At 45.6% G+C, this 24175-nt stretch overlaps 1 protein-coding gene across 1 annotated transcript in view; it reads left to right on the top strand.

Annotated features, from left to right (window-relative positions):
* PRKG1 (protein kinase cGMP-dependent 1) overlaps positions 1 to 24175 on the top strand; it is a 988282-nt gene that overhangs the window by 653010 nt on the left and 311097 nt on the right. The window contains exon 5 of the mRNA XM_084845722.1: positions 5051 to 5114. Coding sequence (XP_084701848.1) covers positions 5051 to 5114 — 64 coding nt within the window. The remainder of the gene's footprint in view (positions 1 to 5050; positions 5115 to 24175) is intronic.

The raw sequence follows: 24175 nt of genomic DNA, 5'->3' as shown, positions 1-24175 counted from the left end.
CTGCCCACAGCTGCTGGGAATACTCAGGCCACACACACCCAATTCAGTTGGAGCTCTCAGGAGCACCTGGTGACCTCATAGCCACTCAGAAGGATAAAGGACAGCCCCCTGGGCTTCCTGCAGCCCACTTACCTCTTTGCCTGTGTCTCCTTTGTCTCCCCTACCACTGCAACTCCCCTGACCAGCTCCTGTTTGCTCCCCCTGGTCGCGCGCTCTGGTTGTTCGCTCTCTGGGAGCTTGCTTGCTTCTGTAGTCCCTGGACCAGCTGTAGCAGCTTCCTCTGCTCTGCTCTGCTCAGCTGGGAGGCGGGAAAACATAATGCATCTAGTGACACGTGAGTTGCTGCTGATGTTTCACTTGGTAAATTATGGAAGTATCAGAGTTCATTTCATGATGGACATCTTCAAGCAACACCGTTCTAGATATATCCTAATCATGTGACTGGCTTTTGGAGTGACCTTGTTTGTTGATTTTTGGTGTGTGATGTAGATAGATAGATTTAATTTTGGGTGTTAGGTGTGTGTGTGTTTTAAATTATGTGATAGTTATGTGATAGTTTTCAAACAGTGTTTTGAGTCACCCTGAACGTTTCAAAAAGGCAGGATTACTGGGATAGTAATATTATGAAACATTTAAAAATGTTGTGGCTACAAAATTCACAATGATATGGGGTAGAGGAATAGTAATCTGCTCCAATAGTGTTTGGTTCATTCTTGATACACATCTGTGAAGGCTGCTGGAAAAAGGAAAATGTGAAGGATATGCAGGGCAGCACAATCCATGCTAAATGGTTCATGTGAAATATAAGTCCACTTATCAGCAGATCATATAATTGCAACTATAATCCTGTGTTTTTAGAACTAGGAATCCTGGGCTTCCTTGATAAGATGGGTAATGGTGGAGAATGTCCCTGAAAGAGAACAGTATTGCCCTACATTACAACATGCAACCGCAATGGAGCTTTGGTCTGTTCTAGTTTGTATTCTTAGTACATGTGAGGCGCATTGGCCAAACAAAGAGGATGCCTTAAAACAGACCCAGAATCCTTTGCAATGCACAGAAGACACTTCACAGCAGACAAATCAGTGTGGGATCTTTAGAAGACAAAAGTGGAAAGTGTTTCATGAGGGTAGAAACTTTGAAAACCAGTGGTTTGGTCTTAACGGCCAAGGAGAAACTTTTGTATGTGCAGTGCAGTGCAGTGCATGTATAATTTCCCTCTGACATTGAAGGGAAGGTGAATCTTCTCTGATTGCTCCTTATATGCAGAGACATGCCATATAGTTTTATGAATGGGACACGCTGTCCAGTCATTTAATGAAATACTGTCATGACCTCAGTTATCATGCTGATGTTGCACATTTTCATTCATGATTCCAGTATGGAATTTGAGGGCAGTATCCAACAATGTTATTGCACTAATGCAAATCACACTGGGCTAGCATAAGGGGCCTGTAGGCTGTAGCGCAGTGGTAATAGTGTTAGCTTGTGCAATGGGCTCTCGGGGAAATCCTGTTACAGAAGCCAACACTGTTGGTGTTGAACTAGAGGTCCCTTTGCTAGGAAAACGTAATTTGTGCTGGCACAATGACAGCATTGGATGCTGTCCCTAAATTTATGCAATCTTGCAAATACGTTTTTTTCACTGAGTATTCTTTTCTTTTTTAATTTAGCTTTTGGTCTATGTGGTATTAGAAATCTTTCCATAAAAATGTAAATATGTTACCACTTTCCAGTCATTTACAAACAGTGTTGGCCTATGTGTACTGTTAGTAATCCTTGTTAAAAGCTTCCTGTTTACTATGCTATTAATTTTGTAACTCTGGGATATCATTTATTTGGGACTTGTGGTTTGTAAACATTTCTAATTGCCTAATTATCTGCTCTGTTGCTGAAATAATGCTTTAAACATTTCCCCCTCCCATTTCCCTACTTAGGTGTGACCTTAATTTGCTCTGTAGCCCAGGCTTTCAACAACAGAATTTTATAGTTCATTAAGATAAAGTTCATCATGTAGAGGAATTGATTTAAACGAGTTCAGCAACAATATGCACATAAGTCTTTTCTCTATGGACATTCTCTGTGGTAGTTCTGTCTTTATCCATTATGAATGGCTGAAATATCATTTGATTTTCTACCCACAGTACAATTAATCTGCTGAGTTAGGTTCTGCTAATTATGACTGTTAATCTGTAATTCAGAGCACAACAGGGGGCAAAATTAACCAATTTACTTAGCAAATTTTACTGTGATGGTTCATTTTCCTTGCTTTCTTTAGAGTGACAGTGAGGGAGGGAACTGGTGTGAATATGTAGTCTACAAAAAGATCTGGGCGTTCTTGAATTCTTACCTAAATTCTGTTTTTGCTGTGGGCTTGTGCACCATTGCTGGAGATTCTTTCTTCCATAATCGGAGATAGCCAGCCAGCCAGGCATTTTATTTTCTACTCTATTTGCACTGAACATAATGTAAACTGTAGCTTACGTTTTAAACTATTTCTTTTAAAATCTTCAGCTATTGCCAGTGATACAGATTTTCTGGGGGAAAAATATATTGCAAAATGTTCTGAAAAGTTTTCTGCAAAATGTTACACTGCCCCACATAAATGGAAATCTTGATTTAGCATGTTTATTTTACTTCCATTTAGTAAACAAAGCTAAAACATATTAATTTTATTGGGTCAAATCCAATGTTAATCCTACATAGACCCACTGAAATCAATGGATTTAAGCTAGTCATGACTGACTCAAGTTCCATTCATTTCTATGGGTCTAGTCTAAGTAGGACTAACATTTTAACCCATATATTCTATAAATATCTGTTCTTGGTATGTGTGTGAAATAGCCAAAAGTAGCTGAACTGAAATATTTGAGGGGGGGGGGGGCTTGTGTCAGAATCAGTAAAGTACATGGTATGGTTTAAAAGTTATATTCAGACAAATTCAAAGCTTTTGAACGTGTCTAGAGGAGGATGGCAAATATAATGAGGGGGCTGGAAAAAAGGTTGAATGAGTTGCATATGTATACCCTGGAGAAGATGCGATTAAGGGGAGATATGATAGGCACTATATTGAAATATTTGAATGACTGTCAAATAGATGACAGAGCAAATTTGTTTTTGGTTACTCCAGAAGGTAGGACCTGAACAACCTGTTCAAATTACAAGGAAGGGAATTTCGGCTAAAGGAGGAACTTCTGGATGAATCAAACTCTGCAACAATAGAACAGACTGCCATAGAAAGTGGAGGATTCTCCTTCATTAGAAGTTTTTAAGTAGAGGTTAGATATCTACCTATCAGTGGTGTTGTAGTAATGGATTGCCTGCATTGGCTGGGAGTTGGACTAGATTGAATTTGAGTTCCCTTCTATCATTCTTTAATTGGAAATTGAGTTTATTAGAGTAGCTGTAAATATTTTAAGACCTGACAACTCAATAGCAATCACTTCCCTTACAATATTTAGATATGAAGAGAAAAAATGAAGGCACTGAAAATGGTTAACATACTAATTTTAGTATTTTTGAAGAACTTCAACAATAATAAAATGAATATGTTAACCGTTTTGTATGAACCACAGATTATAAATTAGTCCTTTATGGTTGGTACAGCTTGCAATCTCCATTCAGGATAGAGATACATGTTGTGGACATCAGAGGGGAGCCATCAAAATTGGTATCCATGTGACAACTTCTTCCCCCACTCTTACCAATTATGTAGGATCATTTACCCTGTGAGTTGTGACAGCATGGCATGGTGCATCTCTGTACCTCTGTTCCCTATAGTTGGCTGGCAGGGATAGACAAACACACAATGGGGAGATGTTACAACATAGGGTGAGTGATCTTACATGTTAGAGGGGAGAAGGAGAGAAATGAACATGGGTGTGGGTTTGGCTGTATGTGTATGCGTGCCAGTCTGTCTATATACACAAAATTAGAACGGTTAACACAGAATATATCTTCTGTCTCCTATAGGGATGGCCGTGAATGTCTCCATGAATCTCGGGGAGGCCGGATGCCAATGCATTCGGCCCCCTGAAATTGTTGGTGAAATTCTCCGCCCCCCCCCCCCCCGGGATGGGACTTACCTCTCTCAAATGTTCCTCTCGGCGGTGGGTCCCGGCGGCGTTTTGGCGGCGCTGCCATTACAAAATAAAGTAAAAAAAAACAAAACACCCATGATAGGCTACGTAACGATTAACGTAGCCTATCACGGCTAGATTTCCAGAGTCAGCCATGATTAGTGATGTACAAAAGTCACTTACCTGGTCCCGCAGCTTGCTTCGCGGTGGGGGGGAGGCGCTTCGGTTCTCCCCCGGAAGTTCAGGCCGGGGGGGGAGGCGCCTCGCCTCGCCCGGCCGAAATTCAGGCCGGGGATAAGCGCCCCGTCTCCCCGGCCGCGAAATACAAAAGAAAATGTAAAAAAAAAAACCACCCGTGATAGGCTACGTAACGATTAACGTAGCCTATCACGGCTAGATTTCCAAAGTCAGCCGTGATAGGCTACGTAAATCGTCATGTAGCTATCACGGCTGACTTTGGAAATCTAGCCGTGATAGGCTACGTTAATCGTTACGCAGCCTATCACGGGTGTTTTTTGTTTTTTTTTACATTTTCTTTTGTATTTCGTGGCCGGGGAGACGGGGCACTTATCCCCGGCCTGAATTTCGGCCGGGCGAGGCAGGGCGCCTCCCCCCCAGCCTGAATTTCGGCGAGGCGGGGCGCCTCCCCCCCCGGCCTGAACTTCGGGGGGAGAACTGAAGCGCCTCCCCCCCACCGCGAAGCAAACTGTGGGACCAGGTAAGTGACTTTCGTACATCACTAGTCTCCTAAAACTATGTTTTCTTTTATTATCAGTATGTTTGATAATAAACACTTTTATGCTTGTAGTTAAACTTAAAATTGACATTCAACATTATATTTGATAAAACTATTCCACATGTTTTAAACCATATGAATTTATTAAAAAATAGTATAATTTGCTCTTGTGGTAAAGACTTCCTGAAACTAATTACATCAATACTCATACAATCTTTCTTACTTTATATTACAGCGTCCCAACATTCCAGAGCCTCCCTGAAGAGATACTCAGTAAGCTTGCTGATGTCCTTGAAGAGGTATTTGATTTTAATCTGGGGGCATAGTATGAGGACCTAAGTAGCAAGTCTTTTGTTGCAAAAGTATTTCAACTATGCCAACCCCCCACATTGCTTTATTCACTAGGACACCTCTGCTGAAGTAGAATATCAGTATCTTCTTTTGCATAATGGTGTTTATTTATGGTACATTTGTTGTCCTTGGGGAGGGGGGTTAATTAGGGGGAGAGTGGCATGTTCTTTTTCAGTAGGGATCCTATTTCTAGGAGATACAAAAAAACCCTGACATTTTTCTAAAGGCTTAGGGCACAATCCTATGCATGCTTAGACAGTCCTAGAACTCCCAGCATCCCCCAGCCAGTCTAAATATGCATAGGACTGCGCCCTTATTGCACTTGCAGACCATAGCAAACATGGTTTTATGATACTTTATGTTAGGTAATATGTTGTTTCCCCTTCATGGATCACTGCCTTGTTGAGGCGAAGGGGCTTGCATAACTCAGTGAAGCCATAAGCTATGCCGTACAGGGCCACCCAAAACGGACAGGTCATGGCAGAGAGTTCTGACAAAATGTGATCCACTGGATAGGGGTGCACGAAAGTCCCTTACCTGTCCTCGAAGCTTTTCGCGGTGGGGGGGAGGCTCTTCGCTGCTCTCCCCGCGAAGTTCAGGCCGGGGGGGAGGCTTCCCGCCTCGCCTGGCTGAAATTCAGGCCGGGGAGGAGGCACCTCGCCTCACCCGGCCGCGAAATAAACAGTAAAAAAAAAAAAACAACGCCCCCGTGATAGGCTATGTGACGATTAACGTAGCCTATCACGGCTAGATCTGCAAAGTCAGCCGTGATAGGCTACGTAAATCATCACGTAGCCTATCACGGGTGACTTAAAAAAAAAACACGCTATGTGCGTTGCGCTTATTTTCGCCGTAGTCTACGTAAAGATTTACGTAGACTACAGCGACCAAATAAGGAATGGGAATAGCAGCTCCCTATGGGGGCCGCCATTATCCGTACGCGCTTTTTTTTTTTTTTTTTAAGTCACCCGTGATAGGCTATGTGACGATTTACGTAGCCTATCACAGCTGACTTTGCAAATCTAGCCATGATAGGCTACGTTAATCGTCACGTAGCCTATCACGGGGGCGTTTTTTTTTTCTTTTATTGGAATGGCAGTGGTGGCAGCCGGTCGAAACTCAGTGAAGCCATAAGCTATGCCGTACAGGGCCACCCAAGACGGACAGGTCATGGCAGAGAGTTCTGACAAAATGTGGTCCACTGGAGAAGGAAATGGCAACCCACTCCAGTATTCTTGCCAAGAAAACCCCATGGAATGTAACACAAGGCTAAAAGATATGACGCCGGAAGATGAGCCCCTCAGGTCGGAAGGTGTCCAATATACTACTGGGGAAGAGCAGAGGGTATTTCCAAATAGCGCCAGAAAGAGTGAAGCGGCTGGGCCAAAGCCGAAAGGACACTCAGCTGTGGATGTGTCTGGTGGTGAAAAGAAAATCCAATGCTGTAAAGAATATTGTTTAGGGACCTGGAATGTAAGATCAATGAATCAAGGTAAGCTGGAGGTGGTCAAACATGAGATGGCAAGATTGAACATCGACATCTTGGGAATCAGCGAACTAAAATGGACAAGCATGGGCGAATTTAATTCAGGTGACCATATATCTACTACTGTGGGCAAGAATCCCTTAGAAGAAATGGAGTAGCACTCATAGTCAACAAAAGGGTGGGAAAAGCAGTACTGGGGTATAATCTCAAAAACGATAGAATGATTTCAGTACGAATCCAAGGCAAACCATTCAGCATCACAGTAATTCAAGTCTATGCCCCAACCACTGAGGCCAAAGAAGCTGAGGTTGATCAGTTCTATGAAGACCTACAACACCTTCTAGAACTAACACCAAAAAAAGATGTCCTCTTCATCATAGGGGATTGGAATGCTAAAGTAGGAAGTCAAGAAATCACCGGGATAACAGGCAAGCATGGCCTTGGTGTACAAAATGAAGCAGGACAAAAGCTAATAGAGCTTTGCCAAGAGAATACGCTGCTCATAGCAAACACTCTTTTCCAACAGCACAAGGGGCGACTCTACACATGGGCATCACCAGATGGTCAATATCGAAATCAGATTGATTATGTCCTTTGCAGCCAAAGATGGAGAAGCTCTATATAGTCAGTAAAAGCAAGGCCTGGAGCTGACTGTGGCTCAGATCATGAGCTGCTTCTTGCAAAATTCCAGCTTAAATTGAAGAACATAGGGAAAACCACTAAACCATTCAGGTATGACCTAAATCACATCTCTTATGAATATACTGTGGAAGTGAGGAATAGATTTAAGGGATTAGACCTGATAGACAGAGTGCCTGAGGAACTATGGACGGCGGTCCGTAACATTGTTCAGGAGGCAGCAACTCAATCCATCCCAAAGAAAAAGAACTGCAAGAAAGCCAAGTGGCTGTCTGAGGAGGCTTTACAAGTAGCTGAGGAAAGAACGGAAGTGAAAAGCAAGGGAGAAAGGGGAAGATATATCCAACTGAATGTAGAGTTCCAGAGAATAGCAAGGAGAGACAAGAAGGCCTTCTTAAATGAACAATGCAAAGAAATTGAGGAAAAAAATAGAATGGGAAAGACTAGAGATCTTTTCAAGAAAATCAGAGATATCGAGGGAACGTTTTGTGCAAAGACGGGCATGATAAAGGACAAAGAAGGCAGGGACCTAACAGAAGCAGATGAGATTAAGAAGAGGTGGAAAGAATACACAGAAGAACTACACAGGAAAGATCTGAATGTCCCTGATAGCCATGATTGTGTGGTCACTGAACGTGAGCCGGACATCCTCAAGAGTGAAGTCAAGTGGGCCTTAGGAAGCATTACTAACAACAAAGCCAGCGGAGATGACAGTATTCCAGCTGAGCTATTTAAAATCCTAAAAGATGATGCTGTTAAAGTGCTGCACTCAGTATGCCAACAAATTTGGAACACTCAACAGCAGCCACAAGACTGGAAAAGGTCAGTTTACATTCCAGTTCCAAAGAAGGGCAATGCCAAAGAGTGTTCGAACTACCATACAATTGCGCTCATTTCACATGCCAGCAAGGTTATGCTCAAAATCCTACAAGCTAGGCTTCAGCAGTATGTGAACCGAGAACTACCAGAAGTACAAGCTGGGTTCCGAAGAGGCAGAGGAACTAGAGATCAAATCGCCAACATTCACTGGATCATGGCGAAAGCAAGAGAATTCCAGAAAAACGTCTATTTCTGCTTCATTGACTACTCTAAAGCCTTTGATTGTGTGGATCACAACAAAGTGTGGCAAATTCTTAAAGAGATGGGAGTACCAGACCACCTTACCTGTCTCCTGAGAAACTTGTACGAGGGCCAAGAAGCAACAGTAAGAACCAGACATGGAACAACTGATTGGTTCCAAATTGGGAAAGGAGTACGACAAGGCTGCATATATAACTTATATGCAGAGTACATCATGAGAAACGCCGGGTTGGATGAATCACAGGTCGGAATTAAGATTGCCGGGAAAATTATCAACAACTTCAGATACGCAGACGATACCACCCTAAAGACAGAAAACGAAGAGGATCTAAAGAGCCTCTTGTTGAGGGTGAAAGTAGAGAGTGCAAAAGCTAGTTTGAAACTCAACATTAAAAAAACGAAGATCATGGCATCTGGCCTCATCACTTCCTGGCATATAGAAGGGGAAGAAATGGCAGCAATGACATATTTTATTTTCTTGGGCTCCAAGATCACTGCAGATGGTGACTGTAGCCATGAAATTAAAAGACGCATGCTCCTTGGGAGGAAAGCTATGGCAAACCTAGACAGCATAGTAAGAAGCAGAGACATCACCTTGCCGACAAAGGTCCATATAATTAAAGCTATGGTTTTCCCAGTAGCAACGTATGGCTGTGAGAGCTGGACTATAAGGAAGGCTGAGTGCCGAAGAATTGATGCCTTCGAACTGTGGTGCTGGAGAAGACTCTTACAAGTCCCTTGGACTGCAAGGAAGTCAAATCAGTCCATCCTAAAGGAAATCAACCCTGACTGCTCATTGGAAGGACAGATACTGAAGCTGAAGCTCAAATATTTTGGCATTGGAACGATCTCAAGGTAGCTGAGATGCAATGCAATGAGCCAGGAATAATTGATTCCCACAATTGGTGCTACACTTCCCAGGCCTCCTGGTGGCAATGAAGCCTCCTGAGCATGTTCAGAAGCATCCATTGCTGCTAGGAAGCTCAGGGACTTAAGGATGAAGCACCTCCCATCAGCAGTCCTCCTCGTTGTCAGTTTCCCTTTCACTGCCTTGCAAGGTAAGTCTGAGAAAAAAGAACAGTGATTGTGGAGGGATCATAATAGCTCCCCTGGGCTTGGTCTCCACAGACTCTCAGAGAAAGAAATTGCAGCAAGATTGAGCCAATTATTAATAAAGCCCATGGGAGCTCACCTGTCACTAAATCCAATTGTAACCACAGCTTTTTGAGCAGTAGAGTTTGCCTGAATTCAGCATGTGGGGTTTGGTATGCATATAACCAGTTCATGGTAGTGCTGCTAGACATTAGGCTGGCTGAAAAGCATGGCTACTTAATGAAGACAGGCCCTTTGGTATCTTTCCACCTGGCTTAGCTTCCTCTCCCTTACTTTCGCTGATTGGTCTGGGGCTACAAAAGTCGTGACCAGCTTATGACACTAGGCAACAAGCTAACCTAATCTAACGAACATTTTCAGTCAATTATTTACTTGAGATGAAGCTCAGTTTGCTTTAAAATATATTGAATTTAGGCAGTTCCTCTGCTAGCTTGGTTCTTCTTGAAATTAATACATGTTCCACTGACAGTAATGTAGTAAGTGCCTTGTTTTTCTCCATTACTCTTGTGGCCTCATGTGCCTTCCTTCTGCTCTGTAGATTTGCCACCTGTCGATTGAATTTTGATGAGCTAGGCTTCATATAGTCCCTTGCAATTAAGATATACTGACGCTAGAATGTTGATGAAACATTTTTAATGACCCTCAGGGCCTAGGAAATGTGGGAAGACTTGTGTTTGCTCATTCAAAATGTATTAAATACATATTAATTTCACACCAAGCAACTTGTGAATGCTATTTGTGATTTGTCTGCCTAATTAGTACTTTTGCACCTGCAAAATTACATGCTAGCAAGCCCTGTAGGCACAATTAATGACCAGTAATATGGCATTTTGTGTGTGTTAATTATATGACATCTATACATATAGAACAGTGCTCTGTTCTTGTTATTATTGATTTTCACATGCACTTGATCTACACTAGCCAATATTAAAGTGATGAAAGGACATATTTTGAGCTTCCAGCTCATTTCACACAGATAGTTTTGACAGCTTAACACAACTTTCCTTTTAGATCTGACCTTCATTAATATTTACCAGTTGTCTTTTTTCCACTTTATGAGTTGTATTTTTATTCTAGTATATGGCCAAATCAGCCATTTAGCATGAAAATAATAGCCTTTTCTTGTGGTCTTTGACCTTCAGTTATGCGAGGGGGGTGGAAATAGTAATTTGAAAAGGGAGCTTCAAATTGTATAATATATAAATAAACTGTTGCTTTTAAAAAGTTTATGGTGAAGGTGGCAAATTTGCAGAACCGAATGATCAACTGTGTGTGGATTTAGTTCTAAACAAGAGGTAGCTGCAAGCTTGAGGTAACTGTATATCAACTGCAAATGGACAAGTCAAAAAAAGATTTTCTATTGCTACATAAGTTTCAAAAAAGAGTACAGTGATAAATGCAGCATAACAATATACAAGTGATAACTTCTGTGCATATACATAAATCTTGCCAGGCCCAAACGACCTGTTATAAGAAACTCCTGATGAAAACAACAACTCGCTTTTAAACTTTTCTATCCCTATTCAGGACCGTAAAATTTAAGATGCCTGAAACTTCGCATGCATTCATTGGGACCCTAGCGAGATGCACCTCGGGGTTATTTTGTTTTTAAAACACATTAAGGGTGCAATCCTATGGCGCTAGTCAGCAGCTAGACAGCCATAGGGTAGGTTCGTTCCCTGAGAACCGACCTTCACCCCCTCCCTCACTGCCTCATAGGCAGCGCGGAAAGGCCCTTGGGGGCATACCAGGGTGGGGAAGGCGGAAATCTGGTATGACACATCCAGCATGTCGTCCAGTTGCCACTTCCAATGCTTCAGCTTCCCGCAGCTAGACAGCCGAAATCGGCTGTCTAGCTGCAAATTCAGGGTGGCTGAAGCACGGAGGGGATGATCCCCTCTGTGCTTCTCCTGCCCTGCATTGGATAGGCGGTCGCCTCCGAGTTCAGAGGCAGCCACCTATCTCAGTAGGATTGCTCCCTAATTTATTGTAATTAATTGTAATGTGTCCTTGTGGTTGAAGGCTGCAGTAACATCTTCAGTCACCAGGGGCAGACCTACCTAACTGGAACATAGCTTTGCAATCAGCTTGAAGCCAGAGGAGATGGGTAGGCTGAGGGCTATATGGCTTTTCCCTCCTCCCTACTTTAGGGGTACACCATGGCAGGGGCTGTGCCTAGAAGTGTCAGCAGACATGGCTTCACTCAGACAGGGTGGGTACAATGTGTCCAAATCTGAGAGCTGCATAAGTTTGCTTGAAGGCTTCACTGGATCAAACTTCCAGCCTGTGCAAAGCTGGGTCCAGTCGCTAGTAAATGAGTTCGTTTCTCCCCCTCTGTAATATCTAGATCAACATGACCCCATGTCCTGATGTCATTAAGATGTATACTCTCTTCTCCCCCTGCCCCCAACTCTATATTTTGGATGCTGTTGTTAGAAAAGGGAAACACATATCTTAATAACATCAGAGCATGAGTAACATGGACCCATTCCTATTGAGTTTTAGACAGGTAGTAAAAACTGTATTGTTTTGCCAGGCCTTTGACTTCTTAAAATTGTAGCTCTGTTTTTGTTTTTATGTTGTGATTTTATTGTACATCACTTTGAGAGCCCTGGTGGGCAGAAAAGTGATATATACTTTTAAATAAATAATAAACAAATAATAAACAAATAAGACCAAACTAGAAATTATTGGGTAGGGCAGCAGCCTTATGTTCTCTGTAATGTATGGCTCCATCCTAGTCTGGCATCCTGATCTTAAACACATTGGCCATCATTATCCACAAGACATCTTGCACCAGATGTATATGAGAGACTATTGAATCTCACAGTGTTTTAAAATATGCTGTATTTATTTACTTATGTGAACATTTAAACCCCACTCTTGCCTTGCAGTCAGCATAAACAAGGTTGCTTACAACAATGTAAAAACATTCACACAGTTTATTAAAAAATAATAAAATATCAGGAGCCTCCGCCAAAGGAAGTGAAGTGGGTGGCTACTAAGGGGAGGGACTCTTCTGTTGTGGAACTGCGGTTGTGGAATAAACTCCCCAGAGAGGCTTGCCTGTCACCTACCCTGTGGTATTTTTGGTGCAAGGTGAAGACCTTATTTTCCCAGGCATTTTAGTCTTTCAGTTTCTGTTCCTTTAAATCTGTTACTGTATTTTCACTCTTTGCATTGTTGCTAGGTTTTATTTTGGTTTTTATTTGTATTCTATACTGTACTTCTAAACTTTAAAATGTTGATACTGTATTTTATCATGTTGCACTTTATGGTTTTAATTGTTGTGAACTGCCCAGAGAGCTTTGGCTTTGGGGTGGTATAGAAATGTGACAAATAAATAAATAATACCATAAAACCTTTAAAAACAGAGACAGAAGCTACTCTGCAGCTTACACCCACTGATTAAGGACGTAATGGACATGTTCATATGTAACACTAAGCCAGGATTTAGCATTATGAACATAAGCCTCAGCAAAGCCTTGAGCTCGTGCACTTCTGCCTGCCCTCCTCCTGTGTGGCTGGGCGGAGGAATAAACCAGTATTCCATTTCACTTTGTCCAATTCCTAGCTTGTCTTTATCTACACTTAAAACAAACTCTAGCCACTTGCTAAACAAGCCAATAACAAATCCTGGATTGTTTTTCTGGGTTGTTTATACCACGAGCAATATCCAGTGTAACCCTACTGCTAAGGTAATTTATGTTGCACTAGTGTGACTGACCGCTAGCGCGACAACAGTAGTACTTGCTGGTGCAACGGATTTCCCCAGAAAACCCGCCACACCAGCAAGCACTATTGGCTTTGTGCTAGAAGTAGTTTACGCCAGCGCAGTGTGATTTATGTTAGTGGTAGTGTCACATTGGATGCTGCCTTATGCTGTCTGAGTTGTACAGAACAAGCCAGGAATTGGAGAAAGTGAACCTGAATCATACTTTATTTGGCCTCGCAGCCATGTGTGGGGTTTTCCTCAGGCTTTCAAAGGCTTGTGCACATAACATGAAATCCTAGTTTAGCATTATATGCAAACTAGGCCTGTATTGCTTTGCTGAATCAGACCAAACCAATCTAGTGCCACATTATGTTTCTCACAGTGACCAACCAAGTATCTCTGGAAACTGGGCAGGTGCTGTTGCGCTCGTGTCCTATTTGTGGGTTCCTGGTTGACTGCTGGTTGGCCGCGGTGTGAACAGAATGGTAGAATAGATGGACACCTGGTCTGAACCAGCATGGCTCTTATGTTCTTAACTCCCAAGCAGGTGAATGTGATGGCCAAGTTGCTCTCCTGAGCATCTGGCACACAGTTATATAGTTCTGCTCTATATAGAGGTTCCATTTAACTGTGATGGGCTAATCGTTGCTGACAGGTCTACCATCTATGAGTTTATCTAATCTTTTTTAAAAAAAAGAAATAAAACCATCTAAGCTTATATCTATCACTACATTTTCTGGTGTTTAATTCTATAAATTAATTATGTTTTAGAATGCTTCTTACTCCTTCCTTCTCCTTCCTGGCATCCTCCTAAAATATTCATAAACAGTCACTGTATCTTCTCCCTAAAATGTTTCTATAAGCTAAATGTATGTGCAGCCAAATCCTATGTGTGTTTATGAGAGGCGTGCAGTGGATTTGGACAAATCCCAAACCAAATTGGACAGATTCAGACAGATTCAGGATTCAGCCAAAGCGAAACTAAAGTCCTCCAAATTGCTCTTTGGAATCTTGGTCCTTCAGAAGGTTCATGAGCAAGTCAGAAATTCAGAGGGACACAGAGACATGGAGACACAGATGGTGTATCTCCAAAAATTGAAACATTTCCAGGGGGGTCCCCCTGAGCACTCTCCATCTAAGGAAAACAGGAAGTTGCGGAAACAGACACTGGGAGTGAGAGGGATGTTTGTAGTTTTGTGACTGGCAGATCTAGCTTCCAACCAGGGAATAACTTTACTAAGACTTGTCTTTTTACTTCCAGTTAGAAAGTTTTGGGGATGGATATAGAAGGAACTTAGGCAGCTCTTGTGTTATCACTGTGTTTTTTTACATCAGTGTGGCAACAGCAGTGCTCAGAGCTTCCAAGAATTGCTTTACTTGACAGCCATCACTAAGGGCTCCTTTACCCGAAGCTTTTATCCTGCGATTGCGATTGCTCCTTCATGGAAGTTTGCGGGCTCTTTACATGATGCCATGTCCCTCCAGGGCATTTCCTGCACTAAATACCCTTTGTTCCGTTAGATAGATCACAGATAATGAGCTATCAAATTACTCCATTGTGTTCCGCTTCAGTTTCCTCCATGAAAAGAGTAAATGCAGCAAGGAGAAGAGCGAGATCAATGAAAGATAATGGAAGACTCAGATATGGGGAGAAGGAGGGGGAAAGGGGAGGGGGGAAAGGAAGCATGTGAAAAAGGGAGTCGTTGTGATCCTGCATTTAAAATGGAAGCAGAAAGCTTCGTTTTAAATGCAGGATTTTAGGCTGGTGTAGAGAGATGCCCTAAGTGGAAGATGCCTGTATCCACTGCTGCTGACGCCAACTCCCCTAGCAGGTATGTGGAGTTCCACCATATCCCCACAACCTAAGTCTAACCTACCTCTCACAGCACTTTCTCCCTCTACTGGTGCAGGGAGGACAGGGCATCTCCTTCCTGCTAAACAAGGTGCATTCAGCAACTTATAATAGGGGACTACGCACAAACTCCAGCCAACTAGAGAGCATAGCTGAGGTGGGGATGGAACTGGTCTTGCAGAAAATGAAGCAATCAAAATCCTAAAATGTTTTTTCGTTTTTCATTTTCATAACTCCCTAGCCCCTGAATCTGTCCTTCTGAAATCCTGCAGATTTCTTCCCTAAGGACACCTCTATGATGTATGTCACTTTCAAACAAATTGCCGACATACAAAATAACTCCAGGGGGATAAGCAAATCCGTCTTTGAAAAACCCCAGACTAAAAAGGCTGCTCTTCCACAAACCCCCTACAAGTACCTGTCTGAAATCTGACAGGCTTCATCCCGTCAGAAGAGGCAACAATGTCTGCAAATTTCATCCAATTATGCTAAGAAAAAAAAAAGTTATTGGCCGTTCCCTTAAAAAAAAATAAATCTAACGGCACTTAGCACCCCCCCAACCCTGCATGTATTTTTCTGAAAATTCATCCCTTCGAGTCTACTATTCTTGAAGATTTCATCTAATTGTGTCAAAAAGCAAAAAATTGTAGAGCTACTTATTGATTTCCAATTAAAGTAATTAGAGAGGAACAAAGTTTCAGATTTCTGATTCATTCCAGAGTCAAATCGGGCAGCCTCTTGAAGTAGTTTGGTCTGTTTTCCGAATAGCTGAATCTGGATCCAAACTAGGGCGCAATCCTATGCGTGTTCAGACAGAGAAAACCTTGCTGGCTGAGGAATGCTGGGAGTTGTAGGCCTTTTCTCTGTCTGAACACACATAGGATTGTGCCCTAAATCTTGTGGTCGGTGCACACCCCTAGTGTTTACTTTGAAATTAATCTTCGAGTGCAATGGGGCTTATTCTCAAATAGGCATGCAAAAACTTGCTGAGTGGAAGCCCAATCCTAGGATGTTTATATGAAAGTCCCACTGAGTTAAATGGTTTAGGATTGCACCCTTAATTTTTCAACTGTACTTAATATAGTTTGTGTCCAAGATTTTTAAAAATCATATTGCAGTACTGCTTTGACTCTCTTATTCCACATTTCTCTTTTGTTTTTACTTATGGGCAGCATTCTACATATGTGGGAGAAATCTATCTGCCTGTAATGTTGCATGAAAATCAAACATATTTAAATTATCTACCAAAGTATGTGCATTTTATCTGGCTTGCTAGTCTAACAAGGACTGAATGGGAACAGCTGACAGGCAGAGTTTGAGGCAGGGAATAATCTCTCCTTTCTTAGCAGCACAATTTAATATCCTCTTTCTCCGTATGCAACTCTGTGAATAATCTAGCATGGCAGCACTGGAGTTCTCTTACAAACTCTTAGCTAATACCCAGGAGTAAAAGAGCTAGTTTAAATTGCCCATTCTGTAATTCTCATGTGCAAATGTTACTGTGTGAGGATGGTAGCAAAAAAGACTATTATGAAATGAGATCACACCTTTAAAGTTGAAAAAAACATGTAAGAAGGTTTGGTTTAGCATACTGTAATGGATGTAAATTAACAAAGCACCAAGTAATTATTGTATAACTTGCTTAATGTAACTGAATAAATTTTAAAAAATATCTTTCAGTATATGAAAAAGAAAAAGATTTTTAAAAAGAGAGTTTAAGGCAGGAATCCTATGCACCCTTTCGTGGGAGAAAGTCCCACTGAACTTACTTTTTGCTGGGTTGCCCACATTTTACTGCTATCTGCATAAAAAGGGTTAGGCTTGAGTTTCTGAGATGAGACATGGGTTTCCATGTAGGGTCATCTGCCTGATTTGTAACTCCAGTTTTGTTGCTTTTTTGTTACATTAATCTTAGTACATTCCCATTTGAACATCTAATCACTCAGTTGTCAGCTGTCATGATTGCATGCCATGAAAGACCTGGCCTTCATGGCATGCAATGATGTTTTCTTGCTCTTGACTTCAGTACCATCTCAGAACCACAATATACAATACTCTGAATAACCCAACAATGGCCTAGTTCTCACTAAGGTGGTAAACCTGTGTGTCAGGACTGTACCACTTTAGACAGAAGACGGGGGCTTTCAAGATAGAATTCTGCTAAATATAAAAATAATCCCTTCTTTCTCTCTCCCATTCATTTTCATTGTGCATATATATAAATATATCTATATATCTATCTCTGTATAAACATACATGTGCATTTGCGAGCGGAGATGGGTTAAAGAAGACGCAGACAACAAGCTTGGGTTGAAAATTCGGCCACATTTATTGAAATAGCTGCAAAGGGGTAACTAGGACGGGCATCTAACTGTGTCAGCGGCTAGCTGGCACTTCTTGGGCGAAAACATACCCAGCCTGAGGGGTGGTGGTGATCTCACCATCCCTCCGGACTGCCCCTTCTGGGGGAGGTAGACCTTCCGGTGTCACCCCCAACCTGGTGCCGCGAAACACCTGGGTGAGTGAGTAGGGTTGGTCTCCCAGGCAACCCTTATCCCCCCGCCGAGCCGCACAACCCGTTCGGGGGGCCCTCAGGCATCACCTGTCACCATAAGGTGCCTCTGCATGCACACCATCCCTACTTTCCTGTTTTGCCCGTCCTAGCCGCCAACTGGAATGTGACCGATGATAAAGACCATATTCCCTTACAGGACACACTCGACCTGCAAAACAGTGTGATGTAGGCAAAAAAGATGCACAGTAATAGGCCAATTGAACTGTGAGCCAAAAAGTTCCTACATGATTCCCAAAGGGCAACCGGTAATAAACCCACACTGCTTAGGGGAGGGTGGGAGGGAGCTGCGTTGAACCAGAGAGCTGAGTTTGAGAAGGGGGCTGAGTTTAAGGCAACTCAGCCTGCCCCTCCTTGCATGGTGGTGCCACTGGGGTGCACCAATCAAAGTCCCCTGCGTCATGTCACCCCACCCGCCTGCAATGGCCCCCCCTTTTAGCCAGACAAGCTGGTGCCGGGTGAGGGCATTTGCGAGCGGAGATGGGTTAAAGAAGACGCAGACAACAAGCTTGGGTTGAAAATTGGGCCAAATTTATTGAAATAGCTGCAGAGGGGTAACTAGGACGGGCATCTAACTGTGTCAGCGGCTAGCTGGCACTTCTTGGGCGAAAACATACCCAGCCTGAGGGGTGGCGGTGATCTCGCCATCCCTCCGGACTGCCCCTTCTGGGGGAGGTAGACCTTCCGGTGTCACCCCCAACCCAGTGCCACGAAACACCTGGGTGAGTGAGTAGTCTCCCAGGCAACCCTTATCCCCCCGCCAAGCCGCACAACCCGTTCGAGGGGCCCTCAGGCATCACCTGTCACCATAAGGTGCCTCTGCATGCACACCATCCCTACTTTCCTGTTTTGCCCGTCCTAGCCGCCACAGGAGTCACAAGCCTAGAGCTTGTGAAACTCCCCCCACCTGCGCAGAAGAACTTCCCGCAGGCCCCTTTGCAGATCAGACAGACATATGTTATTCACTAAATGAGACAGGCGGACACCATCCTACCTGTAACGCTCCCTCCATGTCCACAGAATTCCCTGGCGGGTGGTGCATCCATCACCTCATTCACCTGGCAATAAGCCATTTCTCTGTGCACTTTCCAACGTGCCCTGCCACTGGCAGCGTCATTCCATTCCTTCCCATTGATCCATGGGAGCAGTGAGGGCTGCAATAGGCTACTTCCGGCCAGGTATGCCGGACCACCTGTATCTCAACCAAGGCCTGTTCCATCAGGTCCTCGCCTGGCTTACAGCCAAAGTCATTCCCTCCAATGTGCAGCACCTGGACCTGCGGAGGACGACTGACAAACTTGGTGGGACAGAGTGAGGAGGGGACTCCCACCGTATGCCACGTCTATGGAGCCACTAGATCTTAATGTGACAGGGTGACAGAATTCTGAAGAAGACATACAAGCTCTTCATGAAGCTCCAGACATCAAAACGTGCCCATGTAAGAGCACCCGAACCGGCGTACAATGAGTCTGCTGGTCTAAGGAAGAAGCACATTAAGGGAAACTACACAATTGCCCTTAAGTCAACAGCAAACCGTTGAAGTGATAAAAACGGAGGCCCCTCCTCAGACCCATGGCATGCCATAAAACCCATAAGGTGCTGCCAGAGCATAATCCGTTGACTTGCGTTTGGCTGTGGGCCACTGCCGTGCCCTTGCCATGCCGATCAATTTGATCACCAAATATGTAAATGGATTACTTTGGGCCAGACCTGTACCTTGCAGCAAATCAAGGCCCTCCGGGACAAGTCGGCCTTGTGAGCCCAGACCAACCCTGCATTCCGTTAGGGCTGCTACTTGGAACACGGAAAAGTCTTATTGGAAAGCTCAAATGGAGGGCCATTACCCCCGGAGCCCGAAAGGGGTATCCGGAGAGAGAGGGTGGTTAATTTACTAATGCAGGCAAACATCTGTGCCCAACACTATCTTGCACGCCGAAACCTAAATTCTGACATGGAGTCAGTGAAACCCACCTTTGTGGGCTGGAAGGCTAAATGGCCAGCTTGCGACTTATGGTCCCAAATAGTCTGTTGTTCCTTATGGAGGCGTGAAATTGTGGCCAATGATCTATAGATAAGGGCCATGAATCCTATCGCTGAGGTTTTGCCTAATGCGCGGCACACACACCCTGCTCTGTCGCAGGCGGCTCCTGTATGGAGAGCCATGGAATGCAGGCTGGCATGCCTGGCTTCAGTATCCCGATCTCCCATAGTACTGCAAGGATGGGATCTGGGAATGGAGCACCCACAGGGCTAAGGCCCGGAAGATGTTGACCTAATTGTATGACAAGGTATCGACAATTGGGTTTGCCTAACCCAGCACATGGTGGACCCAGAACCAGATGTTGTAATACTGACTCTGGAGCGCGAACACACTGACACATGACATGACCCTCCAATTTCGGGAGGACAGAGAATGAATAACGTGGTCATGTTGTCATAGCGAAGGGGGGGGGTTACTGACTTGGCTATAAGGTTATCCCTCAATGTGCTTGGCAGGGGCGGCAGCCTCCACTCTACAGGCCTTTACCCACTGCACGATTGGACCTGCCCTAAGAATCTGAAACCCCTTGGGGTAGGGGCAGAACCATGTGAGTCCGCAGTCCAGCTTTGAGGAGAGGCTCACGCTTCCGAAAGGAGGTGCCATTAAAGCCCTACTAAGTTGAAGCCATGCCTGATGTATAACTAATTGGAGCTGTGCCTAATGGACCTGAAAATTGTCCTGAGGAAGGTGAGAATAACACCTAAGGGTATCGGATTGGCTTCCGCTTCACCAAATGTTGCTGTGGGAGACAGGCCCTCAGCCTATGTGAGCTAAGGGGCACCAAAGTAACAGAAAAGGGGAAGCAATACTTGCGTTAGGTCAGAACAATGACCACCATCTTTGGACTCCATGTAGCACATGTCCATCAGGGACCCGTGGCCAGGATCCCAGACAAAGACAGCTGCCTCATCGAAGAGGTGTGACACACTGAGCAGAGATGATCAGGGATCTCGTGATAATTGACTGGCCCTCAGGAAAGAGAGGTTACGAATCAGGATAAACTCCCTAGAGGATTTCCTGGGCACCATTTCGAGAAGGGAGATCCCTAGAATAGCTAACGGGGTGTGGAAAAAAAGGGGGGGGGCTAAAACCCTTCTGCCAGTACTGCATTGTTAACCTCTCCTGAACCTGTCGACGCCTAGCGAGGAGAAATGTTGCTTACGAGGTAGGGATGGTCTATGTTGACCTAAAGAAAAAATGCTAGGGGGGCCCTAGAACCTAGCATAAACCGTGTTCCAAGTTAAGACGCGTTCCCTCAGTTGGGTAGTGTCTTAAAGCCGGAGTATCAGCGCCAACCTTACTAGGCATTGGCCATCCAGAGCTTCCTACTGCCTCGGCTTTTCCCAAGGGGACCCTACCCTCCTCGAGCATTGGACAAGAGGTGCAAGAGTGCTGACTGCTACAAGGGAGCATTCACGATGAAAACTGCACGTGTCCTGGGAGCATGTGCCCACTGGGGCTTTACTCCCAGCACAGATAGCAGTGCTGAAGCAGTGGACCCGCCATAGGCCGAGGGCCAGTGCGGGAGACCACCTGGTGAATGTGGCCACTGCCAGATCTGTTGCCGACCCCAGCTGGGAAGGAGTCAAAATTGGAGTGAAAGGTCCTGGTCAAACAGGTCCTTACGCACAGAAGGGCAATAGCGGCCCTCCTGCGAGAGGCCTCAGCAAGCCATTCGCACACCTCCTCGGGCGAAAGACATTACGAGAAGGAGTAGCCCTGGTGACAATACAACTCGCCAGATTAGTGTAAGGATCTGATATGCCCCTTACATGGATGCCCAAAACGGGTGGGGGCAGGCGAGGGATCCTAATTAATCCAGGAAAAAAACCCTGTAAGATGATGATGCATTAAGCAGCTGGGGTTACTGGGGTGTGACTGACGGAGCTGCAGGCGGCCCGAGCGTCATATAGGGAGATGACATTGGGAGGGACAGCCGCCCCCAGGTAGGTAAGCTAAGGCAGCAACCCCACAGCCCTAAGGGTAGGGATGGCGGAGAATTTCTCCCCGAAACTTCGGGGGGCCGAGCGCCAACGTGTTCGGCCCCCCGAACAAGTTTCGGGGAGAAATCCTCTGCCCCCCCCGCCCCCGCCCCCCCCGGGATGGGACTTACCTTCCCTGAATGTCCCTCCCGGCGGCGGGTCCGGCTGGCGGTTCGTCCGGTGTTCGAGCGGGGCGGGAGCGGCAACTGGTCTTTCGACCGGCTGCCGCCCCCGCCATTGCAATGAAAGAAAAAAAAAAAAAGTCCCCTGATAGGCTACGTGACAATTCACGTAGCCTATCACGGCAAGATTTGCAAAGTCAGCCGTGATAGGCTACGTGAATCGTCACGTAGCCTATCACGGGTGACTTTAAAAAAAAAAAAAGTGTGTACGGATAATGGCGGCCCCCATAGGGAGCCGCCATTCCCCTTCCTTATTTGGTCGCTGTAGTCTACGTCAATGTTTACATAGACTACGGCGAAAATAATTTATTTTCGCCGTAGTCTACGTAAACATTGACGTAGACTACAGCAACTAAATAAGGAACGCTTCCAAACGAGAAAAAATTGATGCCAGTACCGGGTCTGCGTCCACATCAGAGTCGGAATCGGGCCTTGGCAGCGGACTTTGGGGAGGGGGGGGAGGGGGGAGGGGGGGAGGGGCCCTCCCATTCCCTTTCTTACCACCCTGGCCCTTCTTAGGAGGCATGATGCAGGAGGTGAATTAAGCAAGCAATCTGTCAGGGTGGACACTGAGCCCATAGAATCCCAGAGTAGTTCTAATGCTGAGGAAGAGCAGTCGCTCCTGGGAGAGGAGCACGCTCCTCTTTCCCAGGACCAACAGCTGACGGAGTTTCCTCCCCCCCACATTCCTAGTTTTAGTTAGCAGTCAAGGGAGTGACCGAGCACAGATAGCAGACTTAGCGAAGGCGCGCACTCAACGGCTGCGCCCCGAGGATCCAAGGGAAAAGGGGAGGGATTCTCCCTAGTCCTTATATTCAGGGGTCTGCCAGTAATTGCTTTTCAAACGGGGACCAACTGTTCCAACGTAGGGCATAGGGATGCTGCTGCTCAGATCTAGCTGATACCTGTAGAGTTGTTAAGTTGCAAAGGAAGAATAAATCTTTGAAAAGAATCCCTTTGTCTTTGTCTGGACTTGGCTACTGGATTAGACTGAGAGAGCCCTCTAAGGAGCTCTTGACACCATCAAAGAGTTAATAAAGCCGCTGGGCACCCCAGACAATAGGCAGCCACCCCACAGTCTTAAGATCTGCGGGTATGACTTCCAGACCGAGACAGAGAGGCCTGGGGATGAAGATGGGAGCGCTGCACTACCGTTTAGATAGAAAATCAGATTTTCAAGAGGCGCAGCCAGGGGCCAAAGGTGATGGAGCTGCGTTTGAGCGTGGGCACCCACAGCCGAGGGCACCCTGTCACGGGAGGCGCCAAACAGGCAGTCGCCGCTGTTACGCAATTTTATTAATTAAATATTTAATAATCGTAATTTAATGAATTTTTATTTTTATTATTATTATTAATATTATTATTTATTTAATTAAAACTTTCTTTTCATACAATCATAGGAAGCTGCCGTATACTGAGTCAGACCCTGGGTCCATCTAGCACAGAACTGTTGACACAGACTGGCAGCAGCAGATCTCCAAAGTTTCAGGCAGGATTCTTTCGTAGCCCTACCTGGAGATGCTGGGGATTAAACCTGGGGCCTTCCGCATGCCAAGCATGTGCTCTACCACTGAGCCGCAGCTCTTCCTATTTTATTTATTTATTTATTTATTTATATTTTATTTTGGGTGGGGGGGGGAGACGTCCCAAGCCCATGGAAGGCGACCAATTGGGCCGTGATATACACGCCCCGACTCGGCTCAGCAGCCAGGCGCCCCTCCAACAGGCAGGCTCGGCTGACCAGTGGGGGGGGGCAGTCAGACCGTCGCTTGGAGCGCTGCCGCCGGCAAACACCGGCGCCGCGCTCACCCGCCCGCCGACGCCTCCCGCCGGGAGCAACACCTCAGGGAGGCCGGCAAGGCGAGGAGGAAGAGGCCGGCAAGGCCGGCGGCCGGGTAGACAGGCCGGCAGGCGGGCCGTGAGCAGGCCCGGCGGCCGGCAGGCCCATCAGGCAAGCGGGCGGGCGTGCGGGCAGGGCGAGCGGGCGGGCGGGTTGAGCGAGCGCGCGGGTGGGCGGGCGTGCGGGCAGGGCGAGCGAGCGGGTGGGCAGGTGATCGAGCGCGCGGGCGGGTTGAGCGAGCGTGCGGGCGGGCGGGCGGGCAGGAGATGGAGTACACGAGGAGACCGAGCGGACGGGCAGGCGAGAGGAAAGGAGCCGGCGAAGGAGGGAGGGAGGCGAACAATATCACCAAGCGAAGATTTTGGCGCGCAGAAGCACGCTGGGTCCAGGCGGCTGGAACGAGGACGAAGCCGTTCTCCAGCAGGCCAAAGTCCCTCGGCGTGACCAAGGAGAAAGGAGGGGGCGGGCGCACTGCAGCCTCAAGAGCCGGGGCCCTCAGCGTGCGCG

This window comes from Heloderma suspectum, chromosome 3, assembly GCF_057233095.1.
Source record: "Heloderma suspectum isolate Gila_16-S chromosome 3, 16-S_ref, whole genome shotgun sequence".
Taxonomy (NCBI): domain Eukaryota; kingdom Metazoa; phylum Chordata; class Lepidosauria; order Squamata; family Helodermatidae; genus Heloderma; species Heloderma suspectum.
This window is presented reverse-complemented; position numbering and strand designations above follow the sequence as displayed.